This window comes from Camelus ferus, chromosome 5 (assembly GCF_009834535.1).
Source record: "Camelus ferus isolate YT-003-E chromosome 5, BCGSAC_Cfer_1.0, whole genome shotgun sequence".
Classification (NCBI taxonomy): domain Eukaryota; kingdom Metazoa; phylum Chordata; class Mammalia; order Artiodactyla; family Camelidae; genus Camelus; species Camelus ferus.
In genome coordinates, this window is record NC_045700.1 from 7,649,816 (window position 1) to 7,674,863 (window position 25,048).

Genomic DNA, 25,048 nt, shown 5'->3' on the forward strand with positions numbered 1-25,048 from the left:
ATGCATGCTAAGCACACACTCTACCACTTGAGCTATACCCTCCCCTGATCCTCCCATATACTTTAAATCATTTCTGGATTACTTACAATACCTAATACCCCATAAATACTAAGTAAATAGATGTAAATACAATGCAAATACCATGTAAATGGTTGTCACCAAATTCAAGTTTGGGGAACTTCCTGGAATATTTTCCCTGAATATTTTTGATCCAAGTTTGGTTGAATCCATGATGTGGAACCTGTGGATACAGAGGGTTGCTGGCTATTGCAATTTGTGGACTGCAGAGGACACAGCCCAGGATACAGTCTCTCAGCTCTGAGACGGGTCCATGGAGGCAGGGGAGGAGCCCGGACACAGGAGGTTTTGCAGCAAAGAGCAGGTAGGCGGTACATCAAAAGATTACTGTAAATTAAAGAAAACCGGACATCTCAGGTTAATGAATTTAGCACTTTTCTATGTATGGGAAGGTGCAAAAGTCTAGGTTCATTGAAATCACTCCTTTGATGTGCACCTTAGCTGTCTAGGGCCAGTATCATTTTCCCATCCCGAGTTCCCTCTGGGTGCACCATTGTGGGTGGCAGCAGAGCTGGGCTGCCTGCTTGTCTGTATCTCGAGTTCCCTCTGCTCACGTTCGGGGGTGACCTGATGGCTACAGCATCCTTTGTTCATTGATACAGCAGCCAGTATTTTTCATTCATACATTTTTTAAAAAGTGGACTATTACAGCAATTTTAGATTCACAGCAAAATTGAGCAGAAGGTACAGAGAATTCATACACCCCTAACTCCCGCACACATAGCCTCCCCCACTATCAGGCTCCCCACTGGAGCAGTACGTCTGTTACAATTAATGAGCCTACCTTGACTCACCGCTATCACCCCAAGTCTGCAGTTCACATTAGGGCTCACTCCTGGTGGTGTTGCATTCTGTCGGTTTACACAAATATATAATGAAGTGTATTTATCAGTACAGAATAGTGTCACTGCCCTAGAGGTCCTCTGCTGTGTTTATTCATCCCTCCCTCCCCTCAACCTCTTACAGTTTTATTATCTTCAGAGTTTTGTCTTTTCCAGAACTTCATATAGTTGAAATCACAGTTTGTAGCCTTTTCAGATTGGCTTCTTTGTCTTAGTGGTATATATTTAAGTTTCCTCCCTGTCTTTCCACGGTTTGATGGCTTATTTCTTATTAGTACGGAAAAAGATTCCATTGTCTGGGTGTACCACAAGTTTATCCATTCACCTATAGAAGGACATCTGAGTTGCTTCCAAGTTTTGGCCATTATGAATAAAAGCTGCCATAAACATCCATGCACAGGCTTTTGTGTGAATGCGTTTTGAAAGCCTGTGGATAAATGCCAGGGAGCACAACTGCTGAGTGATACATGGTAAGGGTTTATTTCACTTTGTAAGAAATTGCCAAATTGTCTTCCAAAGTGGCTGCCTGGTTTTGCATCCCCACCAGCAATGAATGAGAGTTTCTGCTGCTCCACAGCCTGTTACATTTTAAAATGCCTTCAAAGTGTAGCATTTAAGCCCAGAATTCCTCCCATCACTTGCATCAAGCCTTCATTGTTCAGTTGCTGCATCCTTGGCTAAAGGGCAGTCTATGGCAATTTAAAGCATGACTCTAATGTTTTGTGACATTCCTCCCACTAAGAACTGGAGGCTGTGCCCTTCCGCTTGGACCTGGCCTCTGTGACCATTAGGTTAATGGAAAATGGCAGAGGTGACCCCTGCCAGTCCTGGGTCAGGTCTCCTGGAACTGGTGGCTTCCACTTCCTGGCTCTTGGGCCCCAGCTGCCATGCTGGGAGGAAGCCCAGGAGTCAGGGGCAGAGACTAGGTGGGAGGCAGCAGGACCCCCTGCCCCCCCAAAGGTAAGCCAGCGCCCCTCCTGATGCTCCAGCCCCCAGATTCAAGTTGCTTCCTGCTTTGGTCCCATTCTGACTGTCTTGGGGGCAGAGATGAGCTGTTTACACTCTGCAGGTTTGAATTCCAGACCCACAGAATCTACGGGCATGACAACTGGTCACTATTCTTGTTACTAAACTTGGAGTGGCTTGTTACAGCAGTAGCTAAAGACCCGTGTGAGTCTGCATTTGACTTTTCCTCTTCCTGAGGTTACTCTCCACCCTGGCCGAAGAGGCAGAAGGAAGCTGCCCTGGCCAGCTGCCCCCAGCGTCCCCTCCTCTCCTGTATCTACTAAGGGTCAGTGCACACGCTGGGCTGAGCCAAACCACCTGTGGGCACCAGCGGACGCGCAGGACCACATGGGCTGTGCCGTGAGAGCAGGCAAAGTCTGGGGACTGCAGAGGCCTGCCGAGCGGGAGGCACAGGGACCCCTGGGGGGTGGGGTTCATACAGAGAAGCTGCAGGCAGCTTTCCACTGCAGTGGGGGTGGCGGGCTGGGATGGGAATCAATGAGTCACACCTGTCAGTTGAGGATGTGAGGCCACTGGCACCTTCGCTGGATCACCTGCGAACACATAAAACAGGCATGTACACACACTCACACTTCATACAATGTAAGCTAAGGGACTATATTATGGATATGCTGGAATTCATACATGAAAGTGCAGTGGACCCTTGACCAGTGCGGTGGTTAGGATTGCCCACCCTCTGCACAGTTGAAAATCCACTTGTAAATGGACCCACACAGTTCAAACCTGTGTAGTTCCAGAGTCAACTGTACCGTGTACTTCAAAAGAGCCACCTTTGGCCTTCATGTCTGATTCCAGTGATGCTGCTCTTTGCTGAGAACCTTCAGGGAGCCTGTATTTTGGAATTTCCTGAGCCACCCAGGAAAAGTGCATCTCTGTGGTCAGATCTTGGTCAAATCAACAAGCCATTTCTGAGACTGGCCTTAATCACTTCTGACTGAAGAAATCCTGTCCCCCTTCTGGGACAGTGGGGCCACCCTGACTTCTGCTGCAGGCTCGTAGGGCGGCTGCTGTGTCCAGCCCTCAGTTCCAGATTGGGCCCGGCTTCAACAGCCAAGAGGGTGTGCTGGCAACCCAGCACTGCAGAGTTTTTGGTTTGGTCTCAGAGACCTGCTCTGAGGGGCTTCACTGCCATGTGGGTTTGGACACGGAGGATGCCAGTTCCCTGCAGCATGAGATTTCCTCCATGATTCAGGCCACACAAGCCCATCTCTGGAGCAGGTATAGGGTATATCCCACTACAAACATTTAGCAGTTACACAAGGGACGTGGGGTCACCACATGGCCACTGGGGACATGGGTGTTCAGCACAGAGAGCCATGTGGTGGCCACGATTGCCCTGCTGGTGCTTCATGACCCTACTGCAGACAGGTCAGCCCCCACCCCAAGGTTCCCAATGTATGGAGGCCATTCTGTAACCTAGAACCTTCTGTCTTCCCTGAGTGCCTATGTCACCAAAGGCAAATTCCTGTGTCAGACACACCATGAAGCCAAACGGAAACATCGGAGTTTGGAGCAGAGAAAGGTTTATTGCAGGGCTGAGCAAGGAAGACGGGGGTGGCTCATGCCCAAGAAAACCCCGAATTCCCAGAAGGTTTAAGCAAAGCCTATTTAAAGGCCAGATGAGGGAGGCAGCGGGGGTTTATGTTGAGATAACGGGGGGGGGGGGTCAACACTATCAACCCCCAGGCGCCAGAAGGTCTGGGGCCATATGCTTTCGATCATCAAGTAGTTAATTTCTTCCCTTTGGTGCTGGTTTTTAACATCTAAAACACTCAAAAATATACCTGAGATGCTATTATCTGGGTCCTTCAGAGAGGAGCTGCAGCAGAGGATATGGGGGAGGGGTCTGGCTGGGAAGGCCCCCCAGGGTCCTGCTCCATTACACCTGTACATTAATGCTTTGGGGTCCCCTTGCCACTTTCTGCCCTGTACCGGTGTCCTCGAGGCACTGGAGGACGACTCGGCTATTGATGAGCACAGATGTGCTGTTGTTCCAGGGTGGCCACTGGCTCTGTGGGGGCCCCACTCCCCATGGGTGGGGTTTTTCGGTGTCCACACGGGCTCCCTGTGACAGTCTGAATCAAACGTGGCACTGGGCCTCCTCTTAGAAAGCTTGGGCTCTCCTGCTGGCATGCCAGTGCGGGAACTGTGCTGAGGTGGTGCCACCGTCATGCTCTGGGAGGCTCCGTGGCCCTGTGTCCTTGGTCCTTGCTCCTGGGCAGCCCCCAACGCACCCTGTCCTGTACAACATGTTTGTTATGAAGTCTGTGCCTCCAACCACCTAGCACAGCGGGGCTCCAGGAATAAACGGTTCTCCCAGAGAGGTCTCTAGTGGAACCTCCCATAAGGACACCTCTTTGGGTTCTGCCTGTTACACTGTAAACGAGCCAAGAGTCTTGGACTTCCTGCCAGTCCCTGAGCAATGCCCGGCGGGGCTACACAGTCCACTGCGGACCTGTGTGTCTGTGTCTGTGTGTATCTGTGCATGCTTGTATGTTGGAGTGTGTTTAGTTATGTGTCCCTCTGTGTGCCTGTTCATATTTCTATGTGTTTCTGCATCTGTGTATCTCTAGTGTCTGTGGTGCATGTGTGTCTGTGTGTGTTTTTGTGCCTGTGTTTGTGTTGATGTGTGCATCTGTATGTGGGCATGTCCTGTGTGTAGTCTACGTGTCTGTATGTGTGTCTGTGTGTGTGATGAGATAGTACTTTCCACGAGTGTCACCTCAGCCAGTGCCCTAGGCTGGAGGCAGAACAAGGCAACGAGAAAATAAGAGGAACAAAAACAAGTTCATACTGTACAGCACAGGGAACTAAATTCAGTATCTTGTAGCAACTTAAGGTGAAAAATAATATGAAAAAGAATATATGTATGTTCCTATATGAGTAAAATATTGTGCTGTACACCAGAAACTGACACAACATTGTAAACTGACTATATTTCAATAAAAATATTTTTTAAAAAGAGGAACGCTGTTCGGTTTATCAGCTCTAGCAGAGAATTCTTAAAACGCAGAACAGGAACAAGCAGGCAAAATCTTCACTCGGTTTGCATTTTCTCGATTCTTGTTCACAGGGAAAAAAGCCTGTTGCACGTACTTGGCTAGCTCCTCTCAAGCGGAGCTTGACGCGCGCACAGCCAGCGGAGGCTGCCCCGGCTCTCAGGGAGGGCTCTGGCCCCTGACCGGGCGTCTCCTGCCTGCCTTTCCTGACTGGCACCTGCGGCTCTGGGGGTGAGGAGCCCCCTCCCAGTCCGGCCGGCCCCGCCCACGTCGGGGGAGGGGCGCCTGCGGGGGCGTGGCGGCGTGGCCAGGCGGCCGGCGGAGCGCGCTCCCGGCTCCAGGCGCTGCCTCCCTCCCCTCGCCGCTCTCAGCCCCGACGGTAAACTCACCCCGGGAGGAAGAGCCAGGCTTCGCTGGGAGAGAGGAGGTGAGGAGCTCACCGAGTGTGGGGAGCGGGCAGGGTGCCGAGTCGTTGCTTTAAAAAAGCAAGGAAAGTTCCTCTGAGGGAAAATGGGCAAAGTGCAAGGCTGAGGAGCTGGTGCGAGCACACGGGCTCCCCACCATGCCAGGCATTTTCAGGGTTTAATGGGGAGCCGCTCCCCGGGAGGCAGGCTCCCCGGCACAGAGGGCGCCCGCAGCAGCCCGGGTGGGCCAAGGGGAGGAGGAAGAGGAGAATCTGGAAGTATTCAGACAGTGAGTGTTCTGCCTGAACTGCCCGGCGGCATCTGCTCCCGCCGCTGGCTTAATCCACGTGAGCACCAGTCAGGCGTCCCTGTGGAATGGAATGCGCCAGGGCCAAAACCTTAAATCCCTCCGCGCTGCTTCCCTGCACTCTGGCCACACACAGTGGAATAGATGGATTTAATGCCGCCAGCTCTTTCCTTAACAAGGATGTTAAGCACAGGCGTCCCTGGGTGTGGACGCGCTTGTGTTTACCAGGGTGGGTACCCAGGGCTCCCACCACACAGCTCTGGCTGCTGGGGAAGCGCCCCAGGTGGCTGGCTGTGCACTGACTTGGGAGATGTGATAACTACAACGTGTAGTGATGCAGAGGAAAAGCCAGCGGGAGGCTGTGAGCAGGTGGGCGGCTGCTCCCTCCTGAGTACGGGCAGTCCACTGTAACGGAAATCATCTGGGGACTGCCATCCCTGGGTGGGCACGGCGTCTGCTGTGCAGGCCCCTGGGGCAAGGCTTGCCAGGGCTTAGGGGGCCTGGGAGCTTGACTGCATCTGGGGATATCAACTCTCACATCATTGCTAATAAGGATTAAATCTCTTTAGAAACAACCGTGGTGAAAGCTCTAGGTAAACTGTAAAGGGACTGCACAAAAACTGCTTGTACAAATGTGGTTACAAACACTTGAGTGTAGTTGTTCAAATCAGGTGTAACGTAGAGGCTTAGGAACCAAAGTTCCTGAGGTTTTATTACACTGATGAAAAGCAAATGCCGATACCGTTCTTGTTTTTTGAGAAGCCACAACCCCCTTGGGGGTTAGCTGAGGGCTTAGGACCTCAGGAATCGTGGGCGCAGGGGAGGAGGCCCTGGCTGCTGCTAGAGACCCAGCCCGTCCACACCTGGGGCACCTGGGAAAGGTCTTACGCCTAAGTCCACGTGGTCACGTGCGTTTTGGAAAGATGGCTGTGGTGAGGTGGTGGGGAGCAGTTAGAGGGCTTGAGAAAGCCACTGCTGAGTCCTGCTGGCTGAGAGGTGGCTGCACAGCCAGGGAAGAGGGCCACTTCCTAGGTGAGGGGTCTGCAGGGTCAGAGGGAGATGTCAGAAGCACTCTGGGTTTGTGATGGGTGCAGCGGAATGATCACAGGGCCCAGGGGTGGGGGAGAGTTGGGGGTTGAAGGGCCAGGCCTAAGGACTTCCAGGGCTGTTCTGGCGCCTTCAAGACACAGGGAGGCAAGAAGGCAGCTGGACACAGTGGTCTGCGCTGCAGAGGGGACCTGGGGACTCACCTGTCCACGGGTGAGAACTTCGCTGCTCACTGGTTAGATTTTACAGAGTTTTGATTCTGGATTTTGTCCTTGTTTCCAGTTGTGCTGCCTGGCGGGGCGGGGCGTTGAGGCACTTCCTTGCTCCTCAGCCGGTGGCTGGGCTGGGCAGGTGGCCCGCGTGCTGGGCACCGGCACCCCCTGAGCGCCCAGGGGCAAGAGGACTTGGGCCCCAGCGCAGGTCTCTTTTTGGGGAGCAGGATGAGTGAGCCAACAGAAATAAGTGAGACAGCCCTAAATGCAGGCAGCAGGGGCTGGCGAAGGGGCGGGGGGGTCGTGCTCCAAGTCTGGGGGCCTCGTGGGACACCCTGTCCTGACTGCAGCCGGCTGGCAAAGCCCATCCCAACTTCCCATCCCAACTACCCTGGGCACCGCAGCGGAAGGGACGACTCTTCGGGCCGCCCTGCTCTGCTCCAGGCTCGGAGGAAGACCAGTGTTCTGTCGCCTGGAAGAAAAATGCTCCACCTGGAGCTGAGATTTAGGTTTTATTTGGTGGACTTAGGGCTTAGGCAGGGGATGCAGCCTCTCAGATCATTCTGAGGGACTGGTCCCAAAAGGCAGAGGAGGAGCCTGGATGTACAGGGGTTTTTGCAACAAAAACCAGGTAATCAGAACATCAAAAGACAACTGTTAATTAGGAGGGGAGGGTACAGCTCAGTGGTAGAGCACGTGCTTAGCATACAGAGGTCCTGGGTTCAATCCCCAGTACTTCCATTAAAGTAAATAAACCTAATTACCTACCCCCCCCCCAAAAGCTTTAAAAAAGATTACTGTTAAAGAAACCTGGACATCATGTTAATGAACTTAGCGCTTTTCTATATATGGGAAGATGCCAGGTCTGGGCTCATTGAAACCCTTCCTTTGATGTGTACCTAGCTGTCAAGGGCCAGTGTCTTGTTCTTTCCCATCCTGAGTCCCCTCGGGGTGCACACTGGGGGCGGCTGCAGTGGCTGATGGCTTGATGGCCACAACATCCTTTGTTCTACTGAGATGGCAGGTGGCAGTCTTCGCCCACGCCTTTAAAAGGAGAAGATCATAAAGGGATCACAAACGACTCTGTGTGGAACATCCTACAGGCTTTTAACCAAGTTCATTCATTGCAAGACCCATCTGAAGGGATTAAGAATCAGACTCCGAGGTCTGTGGCCCAGCCTGGAGTGGGATGGGATGAAGGCAAAGCCCGCAGCGCTGCCCTCTCCGGGAAGCAGCTGTCTCTGCGTGCAGGGCGGGCTCAGAGGAGGCCGAGCCCCGGCACCTCCCCTCGGCCCCAGCACCTGGAAGGAGTGCAGCAAATGCAGCGGGACGCAGCCGCGTGGGCAGTTCTCCTGCACACTGTGTTTCGTGGAGAGGAGCATTCCATGACCGGGGTGTTTTCTCAGGACGTAGATGTTGTCCACAGGAGGAAGGGATTGGCTGTGGAGTGATTTCTTTTTAATAATAAACTTCTCACAGCAGCCCATATACTTTTTTTCTTTCTTCTCTTTTCATTATTGTGTTATGTCATATGATGGAAGAACTTGGAGAAAAGTGTTCTTAAAATTTACGAAGGCACTGTTTGCCACATGACATGTATTGCTGCAGCTGAGGTCCACACTGCTGTATAACCACCAGGCTGGCATGGCACTCAGTAATTCGCCTCATGTACTTGGCACACGTGTGCAGGAGAGGGCACTGTGTTTGCAGGACGGCCGGAACAGCAGCCCCACAGGTGCAGCGCGCCAAGGAGATAACTTGATTAGGTGCAGATTTGCTGGGCTGAGGGCCTACCGAGGCCAGGCTCCCAGGACCTCTCGCCCTTCTGCTTCTCAGGCCTCCGCCAGTTCAGATGTACCAAACCTGGTCTCTGATCCGTAAATGCTAAGAAACCCTACCATGCCCACGAGCCCCCGGCCAGGGCTGCGGGTGTCCAGGCCCTGCTGGAGCATGGGGAGCACAGCTTTGTTGATCCCCCTTTCCTAACACCTCCACTGTGGAGTCCTCCCCTCAGGCCCAGCGCAGCCAACAGCAGCTGCTGGGCCAGGTGGGGAGGGCGCAGAGGCAGAACTCTGTTTCCTGAGCAGGGGGCGACCAGTGCCCCGCCCTTGTGCACTGTCCCCCGGCCACCCTTGCACCCCGTGCTGTCGTCCCAGTGAGCCCTTAACCACCCTGGGCAAATCGTCCGGGGTAGCGCGGCCTGGAGCAGGGTTGGTAGGCACCAGCGGTGGAGGGCTTGGGACAGACTGAGCAGCGGGAGGGGCCCGAGGCCAGTGGGGAGCGCGGCTACCAGGCTGGTGGGGAGGGCGGCAGAGCTGGCGGCGGAGATGGATGTATGTAAGGCTAGGTGTGAAGACTGGGACGTTCCATTAGGTCTGAAGCATCAGCCACGACCATCCATTTTATTCTAAAAATTGGTGGGAACTTGGTCATTTTGGTGTGAGTCTTGCTTAGAAGGAGGGGCCTGGAAGCCTGGCTGGATGGAGGGCTCCTGATCCTGACAGCTGCGCCCAGGGTGCCAGGGATGGCCCCTCTCCTGCTGACCGTAGGGGTCTGTGCCAGCCTGAGCTCAGCCTGGTAGGTTAGTCACATGGGGCTCAGCTGGGCGAGGCCAGACTGAGGCTCTGGGTCCCAGGGACGCTCAGCAGGGGCTGGCGTGCTGGGGGTGGTCCCAGAACACAGGCTGTGTGGGCTGGGGTGTCCTGGTCACTGCATGGGAGGTGATGACCAGGTGCGAGCAGGAGGATTTGGAATGTGTTTGGAAGAATAAGAGGAAGGAAGGGCCCCTGGGTGAGTGGAGCCCTCGGTCACCCCAAGAAGGTGGCCAGGAAGTGGGCTGAGCAAGAAGAGCAGGGTCATCTGGCCGTGCTGAGTGGGGCTGCAGGAGAGGCGGCCGGGAGAGGCCGGCACTGGGCAGGTTGGGTCAGGAGTCAGATGTCTTCAGAGAGTGGCCGGTGTTTAAAGCCCTAAGACTGAGATCTAGGGAGGGAGGGCCTAAAATGGACATTGGGAAGCGGGGAGGGAGTCAGCAAAGGTGAATAAGAACCAGAGGCTCCATAATCCCCCAAAAGGGGGTGCTGCAGGGAAGGTTGCTGGGAACTCCAGAAAGGGCCGGGGCATGGAGGTTACCCATGACCCTAAGATTGTTTTCCATCAACTTGGGGGAAATAAGCTTAGGTGAAGTGGGTTCAATAAAGAAGTGAATGCAGTCTGGAGAAGTTGTGCTGTAAAGGAGCTGGGTGATGGCTGAAGGACTCTGGGAAGACCCGGAGATTAAATTTTTAATTTTGAGGTAATTGTAGATTTATGTGCAGTTGTAACAGGAGATCCTCTGTGCGCATAAATTTATTCAGTTTCCTCCAATGGCAAACCTCTTGCAAAACTATTGTACATCACTGCCAGGAAATTCAAGATACAGGACATTCCCAAAACCACAGGGACCCCCTCACGATGCCCTTTTAGCCACGCCCACATTCCCTCTGCCCCCACCCCCTACTGAACCCTGGGGGAAACTGCTGATCTGTTCCCCATTTCCGTTATTTTGTCATTTCAAGAATGCTACACACACAGAATCATACAGTATAAAACCTTTTGTGATTAGCTTTTTAAATTTTTCACTCTGAAAGTACATTCACACAAGTTGTGGCATGTATTAGTAGTTTGTGCCATTTTATTGCTGAGTAGGATTCCATGGTATGGATATAACAGGTTGTTTAACCACTCATATGGGTTTTTTTTCCCACTTTCTTTTTTCCCCCAGCTTTATTAAGGTATAATTGACAAATAGAAATTAAATATATTTAAGGCAGAGAACTTGATGTTTTGCTAGCACTCATTTCTTTTCTTTTTTTTCCAGCAAATGCCATTTATTGTTATTAATAACGTTTTCTCTTTTCTTTCTTTTATTTATTGAAGTATAGTTGACTTACAATATTTTATTTGTTTTATGTGTACTACATAGTGCTTCGGTATTTTTATAGGTCTTATATATAAAATTATTCTGAAATATTGGCTCTATTCCCTGTGCTGTAAATTATATCCTTGTGTCTTAGTTATTTATAACTTACAGTTTGTACCTCTCAGTCCCCTTCCCCCATCTCGCCCCTCCCCCATTCCTTTTCCCACTGGAAACCACTAGTTTGTTCTCTTTATCTGTAATTCTATTTTGTTATATTCATTTGTTTTATTTGTTTTAGACTCCACATAAGTAAAAACATACAGTATTTGTCTTTCTCTGTCTGACTTATCTCACTGAGCATAATACCCTCCAGGTCATCATCCATGTTGTTGAAAATGGTAGTGTATCATTCTTTTTATTGGCTGAGTAATATTCCGATTCTATATGTACATATGAATATATATATGTATATCACATCTTCTTTATCCATTCATCTCTTGATGGACACTTAGGTTCTTCCATATTTTGACTGTTGTAAATACAACACTGCTACTGACTTTGGGGTGCATATATTTTTTCAAATTAGTGTCTTCATTTTCTTCAGATATATATCTAGGGGTGGAAATTCTGAGTCTTCTGGTAGTTCTATTTTTAATTTTTTGAGGACCCACCATACTGTTTTTCATAGTGGCTGCACCTGATTTACATTCTGACCAATAATATACAAGGTCCCCTTTCTCCACATCCTCCCCAACACTTGTTATTTCTTGTTTTTTTTTATAATAGCCGTTCTGACAGGTGTGAGGTGATCTCTCATTGTGATTTTGACTTACATTTCCCTGATGATTAGTGATGTTGAGCATCTTTTCATGTGCCTGTTGGCCATATGTATGTTTTCCTCGGGAAAAAAATGTCTGTTCAGGTCTTCTGCCCATTTTAAAATCAGGTGGTTTGTATTTTTGATGTTGAGTTGTATGAATTCTTTGTATTATTTGGACATTAACCCCTTATAAGACATACCATTGGCAAATATCTTCCATTCAGTAGGTTTCCTTTTTGTTTTGTTGATAGATTCCTTCACTGTGCAAAAAGCTGATTAGTTTGATGTAGTCCCATTTGTTAATTTTTGCCTTTGTTTCCCTTGTCTGAGGAGCCAAAAAAAAAAAAAATTGCTAAGACTGATGTCAAAGAGCATGCTGTCTATGTTTTCTTTTAGAAGTTTTATAGTTTCAGGTCTTACTTGTAGGTCTTTAATCCAGTGAGTTTATTTTTATATATGGTGGTATATATACATTTTCTATGTTCTAATTTCATTCTTCTTACATGTAGTTGTCTAGTTTTCCCAGCACCAGTCATTGAAGAGACTGTCTTTTCTCCATTGTATATTCTTCCCTCCTTGGTCATAGACTAATTGAACATTGGTCCTATGTGTCTGTTTATGTACCAGTACCATAATGTTTTAATTACTATAGCTTTGTAGTATAGTGTGAAGTCAGGCAGTGTGATACCTCCAGCTTTGTTCTTTTTCCTCAAGATTGCTTTGGCTACTTGGGGTCTTTTATGGTTCCATATAAATGTTAAGATTGTTCTAGTTCTATGAAAAATGTGATGGATATTTTGATAGGGATTGCATGAAATCTAGATTGTTTTAGGTAGTATGTCTGTGTAAACGATATTAATTCTTCCAATCCGTGAACATGGGCTATCTTTTCAATTATTTGTATCATCTTCAGTCACTCTCATCGGTATTTCATAGTTTTCAGCATATAGGTCCTCCACCTCCTTGGTCAAGTTTATTCCTAAGTATTTTGTTCTTTTGATTAGATTTTAAATGGAATTATTTTCCTGCTTTCTATTTCTGATAGCTCATCTATTTTTCCCATTTTTCTTCCTATATTTGCTTTCCAGTTTCATACTGTTGTGGTCAGAAAAAATGCTTGATATAATTTCTGTCCTCTTAAATGTGTTGAGTCTTGTTTGTGGCCTACCATGTGAGCTATCCTGGAGAACATTCCTTGTGCACTTGAAAAGAATGTGTATTTTTGGATAGAATGTCCTTTAGATATCCATCTATAAATTCAGCTGGTCTAATGTCATCTGAGACCACTGTTTCCATATTGATTTCTGTCTAGATGTTTTGTCCACTGATGTAGGAGGGGTGGTAAACTCTCCTACTATTTTGTATTATGATCAATTTCTTCTTTACATCTGTTAGTATTTGCTTTATATATTTAGGTGCTCCTTTATTAGGTGCATATATGTTAAGGAATGTTATATCCTCTTCTTGTATGGATCCCTTTACCATTATATACTCTCATGTCTTTTGTTATAGACTTTGTTTTTAAAGTCTTAAGTACTCTGATATGAATATTGCTACCCCAGGTTTCTTTTCATTTCCTTTTGGATAGAATCTTTTTTCATCTCATCACTTTCAATCTGTGTGTCTTTAGCTCTGAAGTGAGTCTCTTGTAGGCAGCATATAGATGGATCTTTAAAAAAATTGAATTAACCACCCTATATCTTTTATTTTGATTGGAGTATTTAGTCTATGGAAATTTTAAGTTATTATTGGCAGGTATGTACTTATTACCATTTTGTTACTTGTTTTCTGGTTGTTTTCATAGTTCTCTGTTTTTCCTTCTTTAGTTTCTACCCTTATGGTGTGGTGATTTTCTTTAGTGGTATGCTTGTATTTTCTTTCTAGTTTTTGTGTATCTAGTTGCAGGTTTTTGATTTGTGGTTACCATGGGGTTCATGTATGTTGACCTATAACTATATCTACTTACTGTAAACTGATACTCACTTAAGTTCAAATGCATTCTAAAAGATCTACTTTTTTACTCCTCTCCTCCATGTTTTGCGTTTTTGATGTTATAATTTACATCTTCATGTTTACCCCTCAACTGTTTTTGTGTAATTATAGTTGATTTTATAATTTTTTTAGAACAAACAATTCCAAAATTTATATGAAACCATAAAAGACCCTGAATTACCAAAGCAATCTTTTGTAGGTCTTTTTTTTTTTTTTTTCTCTCGTTCTTCTTTTTGTTCTCTTTTCTTATGGTTTGATGTCTAGAGAAGTTCCTTTAACATTTGTTGTAAAGCTGGTTTGGTGGTGTTGAATTCTTTTAGCTTTTATTTATCTGTGAAGGTTTTGATTTCTCCATCAAATCTGAACGAGAGCCTTGCTGGATGGAGCATTCTTGGTTGTAAGTTTTTTCCTTTTATCACTTTAAATATATCACGTCACTCCCTTCTGGCCTGTAGAGTTTCTGCTGAAAAATCAGCTGATAACCTGATGGGAGTTCCCTTGTGTGTTATCTGTTGCTTTTCTCTTGCTAATTTTAATATTTTCTCCTTATCTTTAATTTTTGTCAATTTGATTACTGTGTGCCTTGGTGTGTTCCTCTTTGGGTTGATCCTGTGTGGAACTCTGTGCTTCCTGGGCTTGAGTGACTGTTTCCTTTCCCAAGTTGGGGAAGTTTTCAGTTATTATGATTTTATAATTTTTGTCTTGTAATCTTCATACTAGCTTATTTAAGTGGTTGATCCACAGCCTTTACCATATATTTGCTCATACTAGTGAGATTTTTCCTTTCCTATAAATTCTTACTTCTTATTGTAGCCTTTTCTTTTCCACTTAGAGAAGACCCTTTAACTCTTTCTTTGCAGTCAGTTTAATATTGATGAACTCTTAGTTTTTGCTTGTCTGAAAAATTCTTTTTTTTTGTAAAGCTCTTTATCTCTCCTTCAGTTCTGAGCAATAACCTTGCTGGGTAGAGTATCGTAGATTGTAGGCTTTTCCTTTTCAGCACTTTAAACTTGTCATGCCACTACTTTGTGGCCTGCAAGTTTTCTGCAGAAAAATCAGCTGATAGCCTTATGGTGGTTCCTTTGTATGTGACTCGATTTTTTTCCTCTTGCTGCTTTTAAAATTCTCTATCTTTAACTTTTGCCATTTTAGTTATGGTGTATTTTGGTGTGGCTCTCTTTGGGTTCATCTTGTTTGGGACTCTCTGCTTCCAGTACATGGATATCTGTCTCCTTCCTTATATTTGGAAAGTTTTCATCCATTGTTTTCATCAAATACATTTTCTATCCCTTTCTTTCTCTATGTTCCTTCTGAGACTCCTATAATGTGAATGTCCCTTTCTGGATATGTGATTGGCAAACATTTTCTCCCAGCCTGTAGTTTATCTTTTCATCCTCCTAACAAGTTTTCAGAGGGCAAACATTTTTAATTTTTGGTGAATTTCAATTTATTAGGTGTTTATTTTTTATGGATTGTGCTTTTGGTATCAAGTTTAAGGCTCTTTGCCAAGTCCTAGATCATGAAGATTTTTTTCTTTGTTTACTTCTGTAGCTTATAGTTTTACATTTTACATTTAAGTCTGTGATCCATTTTGGATTAACTTTCATATAGGATGTAAGATAAAGCTAAAGTTCCTTCCTTCCTTCCTCCCTCCTTTCTTCTTCCCTCCCTCCTTCCCTTCCTTCCTTCTTTGCTTGTGAATGTCCAATTTTTCAAACATTGTTTGTTGAACAGGCTCTATTTCTTGCATTGAATTGCTTTTGCACCTTTGTCAAAATCCATTGGGCACATTGGTGTGAGCCTATTTCTGGGTCCTCTGTTCTGTTGCATTGATCCATGTGTGTATGTCTCTGCCCACACCATAAACTCTTTGTTACTGTAGCTGTGGAGTAAAACTGGCAATCGAATAGATTGTTTTCTCCCATTTTAATCTTCTTTTTCCAGACTGTTTTAGTTATTCTCAATCATTTGCTTTTCCATATAAATTTTAGAATAATATTGTTTATATCTGCAAAAAGTCTTGCTGGAATTTTGATAGACATTGCATTAAATCTGTCTATCAATTTTGGGAACATTAACATCTTGTCTGTGTTCAGTCATCCAATCCATGAACTTGATTTATCTCTCCATTTATTTAGATCTTCTTTGATTTTTCATCAGCATTCGCATAGTTTCCAGGATGTGAGTCAGTATATGTTTTATTAGATGTATACCTAACTTTTTAGTAATTGCAAATGGTATTGTGTTTTTAATTTTGATGTCAGTATGTTCACTGATAGTATATGGAAGTATTAGATTTTGAAATATTTATCTTGTATTCTATGACCCTGAACTCACTTATTAGTTCTATGAGGTTTTTGGTTTTTTTTTTGGTACTTTTTTATATAGGAAATCATATCTGCAAATTGGGACAGCTTTATCTCTTAGTTTTCTTTTATCTAAGAATGTGTTGATTTCCCCTACATTCCTGAAGGATATTTTCACTAGATAGAGGATTCTGGGTTGACAGTTCTTTCCTTCCGTTACTTGAAAAATGTGGTGCTACTTCTGGCCTCCATGGTTTCTGTCATTTGAAGTTTTTTTCCCTTATAGGTACATCGTCATTCTTCTCTTGCTGGTTTTAAGATTTTTTTCTTTGTCTTCAGTTTTCAAAAGTTTGACTACAGTATACCTTGGCGTAGATTTCTTTGTGTTTATCTTCTTTAGGGTTCACTAAACTTCTTTGATCTGTAGGTATACGTTTTTGTCAAGTTTTGGGAGTTTTCAGACATTATTTCTTCAAATACTTTTTCAGCTATATAATATTCCTCTTCTACTCTTAGGATTCTTTTTTTTTTTTAATTGATTTATAATCATTTTACAATGTTGTGTCAAATTCCAGTGTTCAGCACAATTTTTCTTATTTTCTTATTCTTATTCAATCCCCTTACGGGATTCTTATTATATGAACATTATACCTTTTATTATAGCCCCACAGGTCCCTGAGGGTCTGTTAATTTTTTTCTCTGTTGTTTGTGTTAGGTAATTTCAATTGTTCTATCTTCCAATTTGTTGATTCTTTTCTCTGTTTCCTCCATTTACCGTTGAGCTCATCTATTGAATTTTTAATTTTACTAGTGTGTTTTTCAGTTCCATTTGGCTCTTCTTTGCTGAGGCTTTCTATTTCTTCACTAAGACTTTCTACTTTTTTTATTTGTTTCACTTGTTATTACTTGTTCAAGCATTTTCATTTTTCAGGTGCCTTAAAAATTTTGTCAGATAATTTTAGCATCTGTGTCATTTTGTGTTGTCATCTCCTTTTTTTCAAGTTGAGATTTTTCTTGGTTATCACTGTGACAGGTAATTTTGACTGAAACTTGCGCATTTCAAGTCTTATGAGGCTCTAATTCCTATTTAAGCTTTCTTTTTAGCTGGTTTCCTCTGACACCACTCCAGCAGATGGGACTGTTTCCTGCCTCATTGCTGTCAGGTGGGATCAGAAATCCAAGTTCCCCACTTGACCTCAGTTGATATCAAGGTAGGGAAGGGCTTCTTACTTCTGGGTGGAGGTGTGGGAGCTCTGGCTTCCTACTGGGCCTCTGCTCATACCACCCTGGCTGGGAGGGATTGGGGAGCTGGGGGACCTCACTACGGCTCCTCGTGTGGCCTCTAGGGACACAGTTGGGTGGTGGCCTCACTACTGCTGCACAGTGGTGAAAGTTCTGATTCTCCTCTGACATCTCAGCAAGCAGGGCAAGGGGTCTCTCTTACTGCAGGGTAGGGGATGAGGTTCAGGTTTCCCACTTGTGGTCTCCACCTACAGTGGGGGGAACATGCATAGGAAGGAGGGGGCCCTAGCACCCAGCAGAGATGAATGTCCCAGCTCCCTGTCCACTTTCTCTGACACCACCCGAGTGGGGATGGGGGACTGGGCCCCTTATTACAGCCTGATGAAGGTGGGGTCTAGGCTCACCACCTGGCCTTTGCTGTCTGGGTGGATGTGGGTCTGCGCCGTTTGGCTGCAGTAGACTAGTTACCATCCAAAAGCTTTCTATCCCGCTAGGCTGCCGCACTCCTGTTCCTCTGGCTAGAGAGGGCAGACTTTTCCTGGGGGGCATTTTTGGTCTGCGTCTGTCGGTGTTTCCAGATCGCTCACTTCTTCAGCTCCGTGTCTGGGTGAGACGTGAGACATCATAAACACCCAAGGACCTCCCTGCTGTGTCATTTCTTGGGTCCCTAACTTGTTTGCCTTCTGCCTGCCTTTCAGAGTCATCTCACAGTTATTTTATATAAAATGTTAGGTTTTTTCATTGTACTACGCTATGTTGCTGGGAGCACAGGTCCTGAGATGTATCTTTTTAGTGGTGATAATATGTTTGTGTGCTGGCCTACAGGATTCAGGACAGGAGCGGAACTGTAACAAAGCAGTCTGAGCAGGTGACAGTGGGCGGACTCCAGTGTGCCCCAGGGCTGCAGGCAGGCATGTCCTTGGGAGGCTGGGCACTGTATCCTCATGGCCTCATTTTGTCCGTGTGCCAGTCCTGGGACTTTTTGCCCTTGGAGACATTCCTTGCCCTCGCTGCCGTCTGCTCTGAATCTCAGTGTCTGGGTCCGGCTCTGGCTCCTGGGTCAGAAGCTTCCTGCTGAGTTTGGCCGGCAGGCGTCTCTGCCTGGGGACTGAGGAAGGAAGAGGCCAGTGCTTGGCGCTGTTTTACCCTGCTTTACGGAGCATCTCTTCTGGGGCCCCAGCCTCTCTCAGAAAGGCCCACCATGGTTTCTGCACTCACCTTCTTCCCGGTGGGTCGAGGTTTCCTGCTGCTGCTAGTCTCCGGCCACTAGTAAGCTTCTCAGCACGTCCACCTCCCATGTCACATGTTTGTTTGATTATGTACTCAGAGCAGCTTCCATTTCCTTCTGGGACCCTGGCTGATTCCATCAGTGAAGGAGGGAAGAGGCAAAGTCAGTGGGTGAGATAGAAAAGGAGGGAAAGGAGTGGGAAGGAAATAGGTCAGTGGTAGAGCACATGCTTAGCATGCACAAGGTCCTGGGTTCAATCCTCAGTACCTCCCTTAAAGGGAAAAAAAAAGCTTAAAAAATTAATTAAAAAGAGAAAAGGAGGGAAGATATATAAGGGAGGTGGAGGAGAGCATGAATGAAAATTGCCTTGGGAGATGCAGTAGGATTTCTGGGCGGTGCTGGGGCCCCCCGGGAACCCGAATGTGGAGGCAAGGTGAGACCGTGAGCAGCACCCAGGGTTCTGCATGGCCACATCCAGCCACTTAAGGGGCAAGCCAGGCTTGGGGTCTTGCCACAGGCAGCAGATAGACTCCAGGGGGTGCCCGTGATCCCTACTGCCTGGTGTTCATGCTTTTCTGTGACGATCCCCTGTCCTTGGGTGAAGATGCTTCCAACCGATAGAAGATGGCAAAGGTGATGGACAGGATGTTACACTGTGACTGTGTTACAGTCTATGAAGCTCTTCCTTGCTGATTGTCTCTCCCTGAGATGCTCACTGTTGCTTGATAAAGTGAGCAGACATATGGGGGCCCACATAAGCAGGGGCTGCAGGAAGCCTGTGGGAAGTGAGGGTGGCCTCCAGCCGACAGCTGACGGGAAGCTGGCCCTCAGTCCTGCAGCCACCAGGAAGTGAATTCTGCCAACACCGAGTGATCTTGGAAGTGGATTCTTTCCCAGCCCAGTGACACCTGAGATCCTGGCAGAAGACTCAGTTAAGCCTGCCCCAGTGGCCCTGACCCACTGACGCTCTGGGTTATAAATGTGTGTTGTGTTAAGCTATTGATTTTGTGATAATTTGTTATGCAGCAATAGAGAACTCATGTATCAGGTGACCTTGACAGAATGCAAGAGGAGGCAAGTAAAAGGAGAGTGTCTGCTGGACCACAGAGTCTCACCTGGGAAAGGGGAGTGAGGATGTGGTGGTGGTGGCTGACGTGGGAGCAGGTCCAGCTTCCTGCCTGTGCGACACTCACATAACTGAGGGCCCAGGGTGTAGATGCTGAAGCCAAAGAATGACAGGTATAGTAGTGGAGGGAGGGGGAGAGAGACAGACAGAGACAGACAGAGAGACAGACACCACAGACTAGGGCTTGGCTCTGCAGAGAATGACGGGACATGGCCAGGAAGACAGCCATCAGAGTACTATGGGGTGGGTGGTGTATTCCAATGCCAAGCCCTAAAGCAGCTGGAGCGCTTTAGGGAGGGGAATTGATGACAGTGGAGAGCTAAGAGGAGACCTCTGTAAACTCACTGAAGGGGGGAGAGGGGGACCTAGTGCAAAATTAGTGTAACCCAATGGAAAGTGAAAATGGGGGGCCCCTTGTTCAAAATGCAGGAAAAAAATGCTGTTAACAGTACTAAAATATAAGTTTTCCTTTTCCCCACAGTCTCTCTTGTTTTGTCATGGTGTTTTAAGTTGCTGTTAAATATTGTTATAATTATTATTATTATTACTTTATTGAAGTATAGTCAATTACAATGTGTCAATTTCTGGTGTACAGCATAATGTCCCAGTTCCCAGTCATCCATATATGTACATATATTCATTTTCATATTCTTTTTCATTAAAGATTATTACAATATATTTAATCAATATTATTTTTCTAAGTAAAGAAAAATTTAAATTATTATCATATATTTTATTGTTCATCTTTATGCTTCGCAACATCAGTTTAAACTGCAAAATGAGAGCATTTAACTTGTAGGTGGAATCATAGATGTCACACAATTTGTATTTTGTAGCTCAGATGTGCATATGGATTTTGTTCCTACCAGACAACGGACACACTGTGTGAAAACTAACTCTAATATTTTTATTTCACCTTTTGATACAAGCACATTCTATCGGCCCTTTCTGTCTTCTGCTTACTGATGAGTAAGTCATTAAGTTACCTTTTCAACAGAAGGAGTGGGTTAAAGCAGGGAAATCACAGTAATAAGGAAATACTAAGACTTCCTTGGTCACATCTGTGTTTTCTTCAAAAGCTGTTGCCTTTCCAAATTTGAAGTAAACTGTGATTCCACCAGAAACTGTGGTCTCTTGGGCTGTCAGCGCCACCACTCACTCAGTTGTAGACATAACACACTTACCTTGCGCTTGCTTGGAACTCCTACATGTCGTCCAGAATCTGTGATCACGGGGCATTGCGAGTCTCTGTGAACTGAGTGGCAAGGAATGGTGGACCACGAACTACACTCCTTCCACCCCACAGACACGTACATTGCTTCTCAATGCTGCAAATCCTTCTCAAAATTAGCTCACGATGATTTGGGCTTCATAGCAACTCTTGATAGCAAACCGTTGCTGCTGGTCACTGTGGGGTTGTGGGATGCTGCCAGCTGCGCACAAGTAAGTGGCAGTGGGTGGAGACATAATCCCCAAAGTAGAACACCATAGCCTTGCAAGTGTAGTCATTTTTCTCATATTTATAATAGGTATTATTATTTTCTCACTGCAAAGGTACTTGTTTACTAGATACAAAAATCATTAATCAGAGACAGAGACAAAGACAAAGGAGAATGCCCCAGTCATCTGTAACTCCGCCACCCAGAGACAGCCATGATTTGGAGGCTGTGTTTTTCGGTTTTCTATTCTATGTATATACTAGGTGCATATTTATTTCAAGAAATATATCCTAGTGTATCAATGGTGTTTATCATGTTTTAAGTGGTTCCTAATATCAGTATGTCTCTAGAGAGCATGTTTCATGTTTGCATAGTATTTCCTACTGTGTATATGTCACAATTTGCTTAATACTGTGTTGTTGAAGTAGTTAGGTCACTGCTGGGGTGAAATGTGCTAAAACACACCCTTAGAGATGCGTAGCCACAGGTTTTCCCTATGATGTTAGAAGGCTGAAACACAGGAAGGGCCTCGGTGTAAGAGGTGTTTCTGCTGTACCATTCAGGAGTATGAATCCCTCAAGGTGCAAATGATATTCCCAGTTTGCTTTTTATCAACAGTGGTTTCTCCCTGGCTGACCCTAGTGAGAAGAGGGCCAGCAGAAGCATGCGTCTAGAGAGTAAAGACGGCCAGCTGGCCTCCGGCGTGCTGGAGATGGAGATACATCAGACGTCTGCCCCCGCGAGTGCTGGCCGGGGCGGGCCGGGGCTGGTGGGGCCCGACACCAGCAACCGCAGGCCACAGCGGGGAGTCCGCCAGGCAGACCCCCTGGGCCCCCACCCCTGGGGGGCAGCCGGGCGGAGCTGCTGGGCTGCCGTGGACCCGGATTTGGGCTCGTTCCTCACGGAGCAGAGGTAAGTTTGAAACCATTTTATCTTGGAGGTGTGGATTTCCACATTTTCCCACAATAGTTCACCGATTTTGGCTTTCCGTGAGCATAGTTCCCCCAGGTTTTTTGGTGGGAAAAACTTTCAGATGTTATGGGTGAATCTTTCCAGCGTTAGATCAATTTCCTGGCCTATTTTGAATGAATGCTATTTTCTAAAATGTGGCTAAGGTAAATCCGAAAGATATTAAAAAACAGAAAAGCAAATTTTTGACACGAAGGCTTGGCATTTAGTGTATTATTTAAGGCATTAAAAGTATTACATGAAGCTTTGAAGCATATTTATATATATTTGAACATGTTTTATTCCTATAAATATATTAAGTGAATCAACTGAATGTTGTTTTTCATATCAAAAAATTCTGGATTTACTTGAAAAAGAAAACTTTGATAAACATTTAAGTATTTACCGACGTGAAGAGAGCAAATACGTATAAAAGCAGCGTCCTATGAGTAGGTGTCTGTGGTGCCCGTGTAGGGCATACTGAGTACCCAGTCCTAAAAGGATGCAAGGCTAATGGGATTCTGAATTCCAGAAAAAGACTTTGCAGTGAGATGAGAGTCTGGAAAATCAGGAGAGGAAGTATTTTCCAAGTTCTTTCTCCTTACTTACTCCTTCAGTGCACCAGAGGTGACCTGAGGACACCCACCATGCGATTTATGGGTGGGAGGTCCTGACTCTGGGCAGAGTCGAGGGGAGGCGGTGGGGCACACTGGGGGCTGGGGAGGCAGCTGGGCTGCACCAGCAGTCGTCTGAGGATGGCAGGAAAGCTGGGGGGCAAGAGAAGGCCTTTTGTGCAGCTTGCTTATCCCTCTGTGTCCCCATATTGTGAGGACAGAGCCCAGAAGTTTTCACCTTCCCCAAGAGCAGAATAGAAAGTAGGTACAGGGCCTGGGGAGCTAACCTGGAAATCTCAGCAGGGCAAAGGCCCAGCCCTCAGGGGTGCGGCGCTGAGAGTTGATGCAGCCAAGAGGCAATGGCTGTGGAAGGGGACCCCACCGCAGATGAGGCCGGTGAGGACCCAGGGCTGCAGAGGTGAGCATTCTTGAGACACACCTCCCCCTGGTGAACTGCCAGGAGAGGGAGAAAGAGCAACCAGCAGCACGGCCAGAGGCAGCTTACAACAGCCCCTTCAGAGTAGCCGTGGTTAGTCCTGCAGTGTGGACAGTGTGAATGAAAAATACTGCCAGCCATGTCAGTAAAATAAAGGATGCTGTGGCCATCAAGCCATCAGCCACTCCCACCACCCCCTGACAGTGAGCAGAGGGAACTCAGAATGCAGACAAGCAGGCAGCCAGGCCTCTGCAGCCACCCTAGCGGTGCCCCCTGAGGGAACTCAGGATGGGAAAGAACAGGACGCTGGCCCTAGACAGCTGGGTGCCCATCGAAGGAGCGATTTCAGTGAGCCCAGACCTTTGCACCTTCCTATGCATAGAAAAGCACTAAATTCCTTAACTTGAGGTATCTGGTTTTCTTTAATTAACAGTAACCTTTTGGTGCTCTGGCGACCTGATCTTTGCTGCAAAAACTCATATATCTTGGCTTTTACCTTGCCACTTTGGAACAGTCTTTTAGAGCGATCTGAGAGGCTGTCATCTGGGGCTTAAGTCCTCAGAAATGTATGCCGAATAAAACATAGCTCTCAGCTTTTCAGTTGTGCATTTTATTTCAGTCAACAGCACCTAGGAAAAGGACCAGCTCTGTGTGAGTGTCTGCAAGTGTGGAGGACATAGTGCCACCCCACAGGTGCACTTAGCTGAGCTCATGAGATGACATGCAGCTCCTGGGCCCTCAGGTGCGGTGTTACCTGGTGGTCTCCAAAGCGTCTCTGTCTAAAGGTTGCTTCAAGGATTCCTTACATTTTGTCCTTCTTGTTTCATGAAGATAAGTGGAAAGTGAAAAGAACAAGTGTTCTTACGGGTGATAAGATGTGCAGATCTTTTAAACCTAACAGGTGAAGGAAGATGGAAGCCATTAGGTTGGCAACAACACCAACTCTGTAACATCAGTGGATTTAAAAATTTTAAACTATTACAGGTTTGTGAAGAGAATGAGTAAAACTAAAGAATGCTATGAGAGGCCAAGAATAGATTACTTTACCTTGTGCTGAAAAGATGATTTGGGATTTCATACTTTTTAACTCTGTGAGAACAGTCTCCTTACAACCTGTTTATCTGCTGCTAGTTTTGAGCAGCAGGGAAGTGGGCCAGGGTTTGTGGCCTGTTGTGCTGCCTTGTCTTTTTGCTGACAGGAGCCCAGAGGCAATTTCTCAGATCAGTTACACCACTTGTGTACAAACTGGTTAGTAAGTGTTTTCTTAGAACTATTAAAATCAGGGTATCGGTACACAGGAAGCAGGAAGGAAGAGAGTGTTAGTTATCTACTGCCGTGTAACAAAGTACTCCACAATTTAACATCTTAAAACAACACAGAATTGTTTTCTGACAGTTTTGTGAGTCATGAATCTGCGCCTGGCTTAGCTGGGTCCTCAGCTCAGGTTCTTTCATGGGATGGGGTGAGAACACGTGGTCAGCAGGGCCTGCAGCATCTCAAGGTTCAAGTGGGCAGGGTCTGTCCAGTTTTCCCAGCACCTCTTGTGGAAGAACTGTCTTTTCTCCATTGTATAGTCTTGCCTCCTTTGTCATAGATTAATTGCCCATGTAAATGTGGGTTTATTTCTGGGCTCTCTCTTTTGTTCTACTGAGCTATGTGTCTTTTTATTTTTTATTATTGTTACTGTTATTATTATTATTATTATTAGTGCCAGTCCCATGCTGTTTTGATTGCTACAGCTTTGTGTATAGTTTGAAATCAGTAAGCTTGATGCATTCCATTTTGCTCTTTTTAAAGATTTTTGGGACTGGGGGGTACTGTTTGGTGTCTTTTGTGTTTCCATACAAATTTTAGAATTATTTCTTCAAGTTCTATAAAAAATGCCATTGGTATTTTGATAAGGATTGCATTGAATCTATAGATTTCCTTGAGTAGTATGATCATTTTAACAATATTAATTCTGATCCACGAGCACAGTTTATCTTTCCATTTGTTGGTGTCATGCATTTAGGATGGTGATCTTTCATCAACATCGTATAGTTTTCCAAGTGTAGGTGTTTTATCTTCTTGTTTAGAGTTATTAC

At 46.1% G+C, this 25,048-nt stretch overlaps 1 protein-coding gene across 1 annotated transcript in view; it reads left to right on the forward strand.

The window, feature by feature from the left end:
• Window positions 1–5,236: 5,236 nt before the first annotated feature.
• Window positions 5,237–25,048, forward strand: part of OCA2 (OCA2 melanosomal transmembrane protein) — a 175,198-nt gene continuing 155,386 nt past the window's right edge. The window contains 2 exon segments of the mRNA XM_032479273.1: window positions 5,237–5,372; window positions 21,609–21,878. Of these exon segments, the coding sequence (XP_032335164.1) occupies window positions 21,631–21,878 (248 nt within the window). The 5' untranslated portion in view covers window positions 5,237–5,372; window positions 21,609–21,630.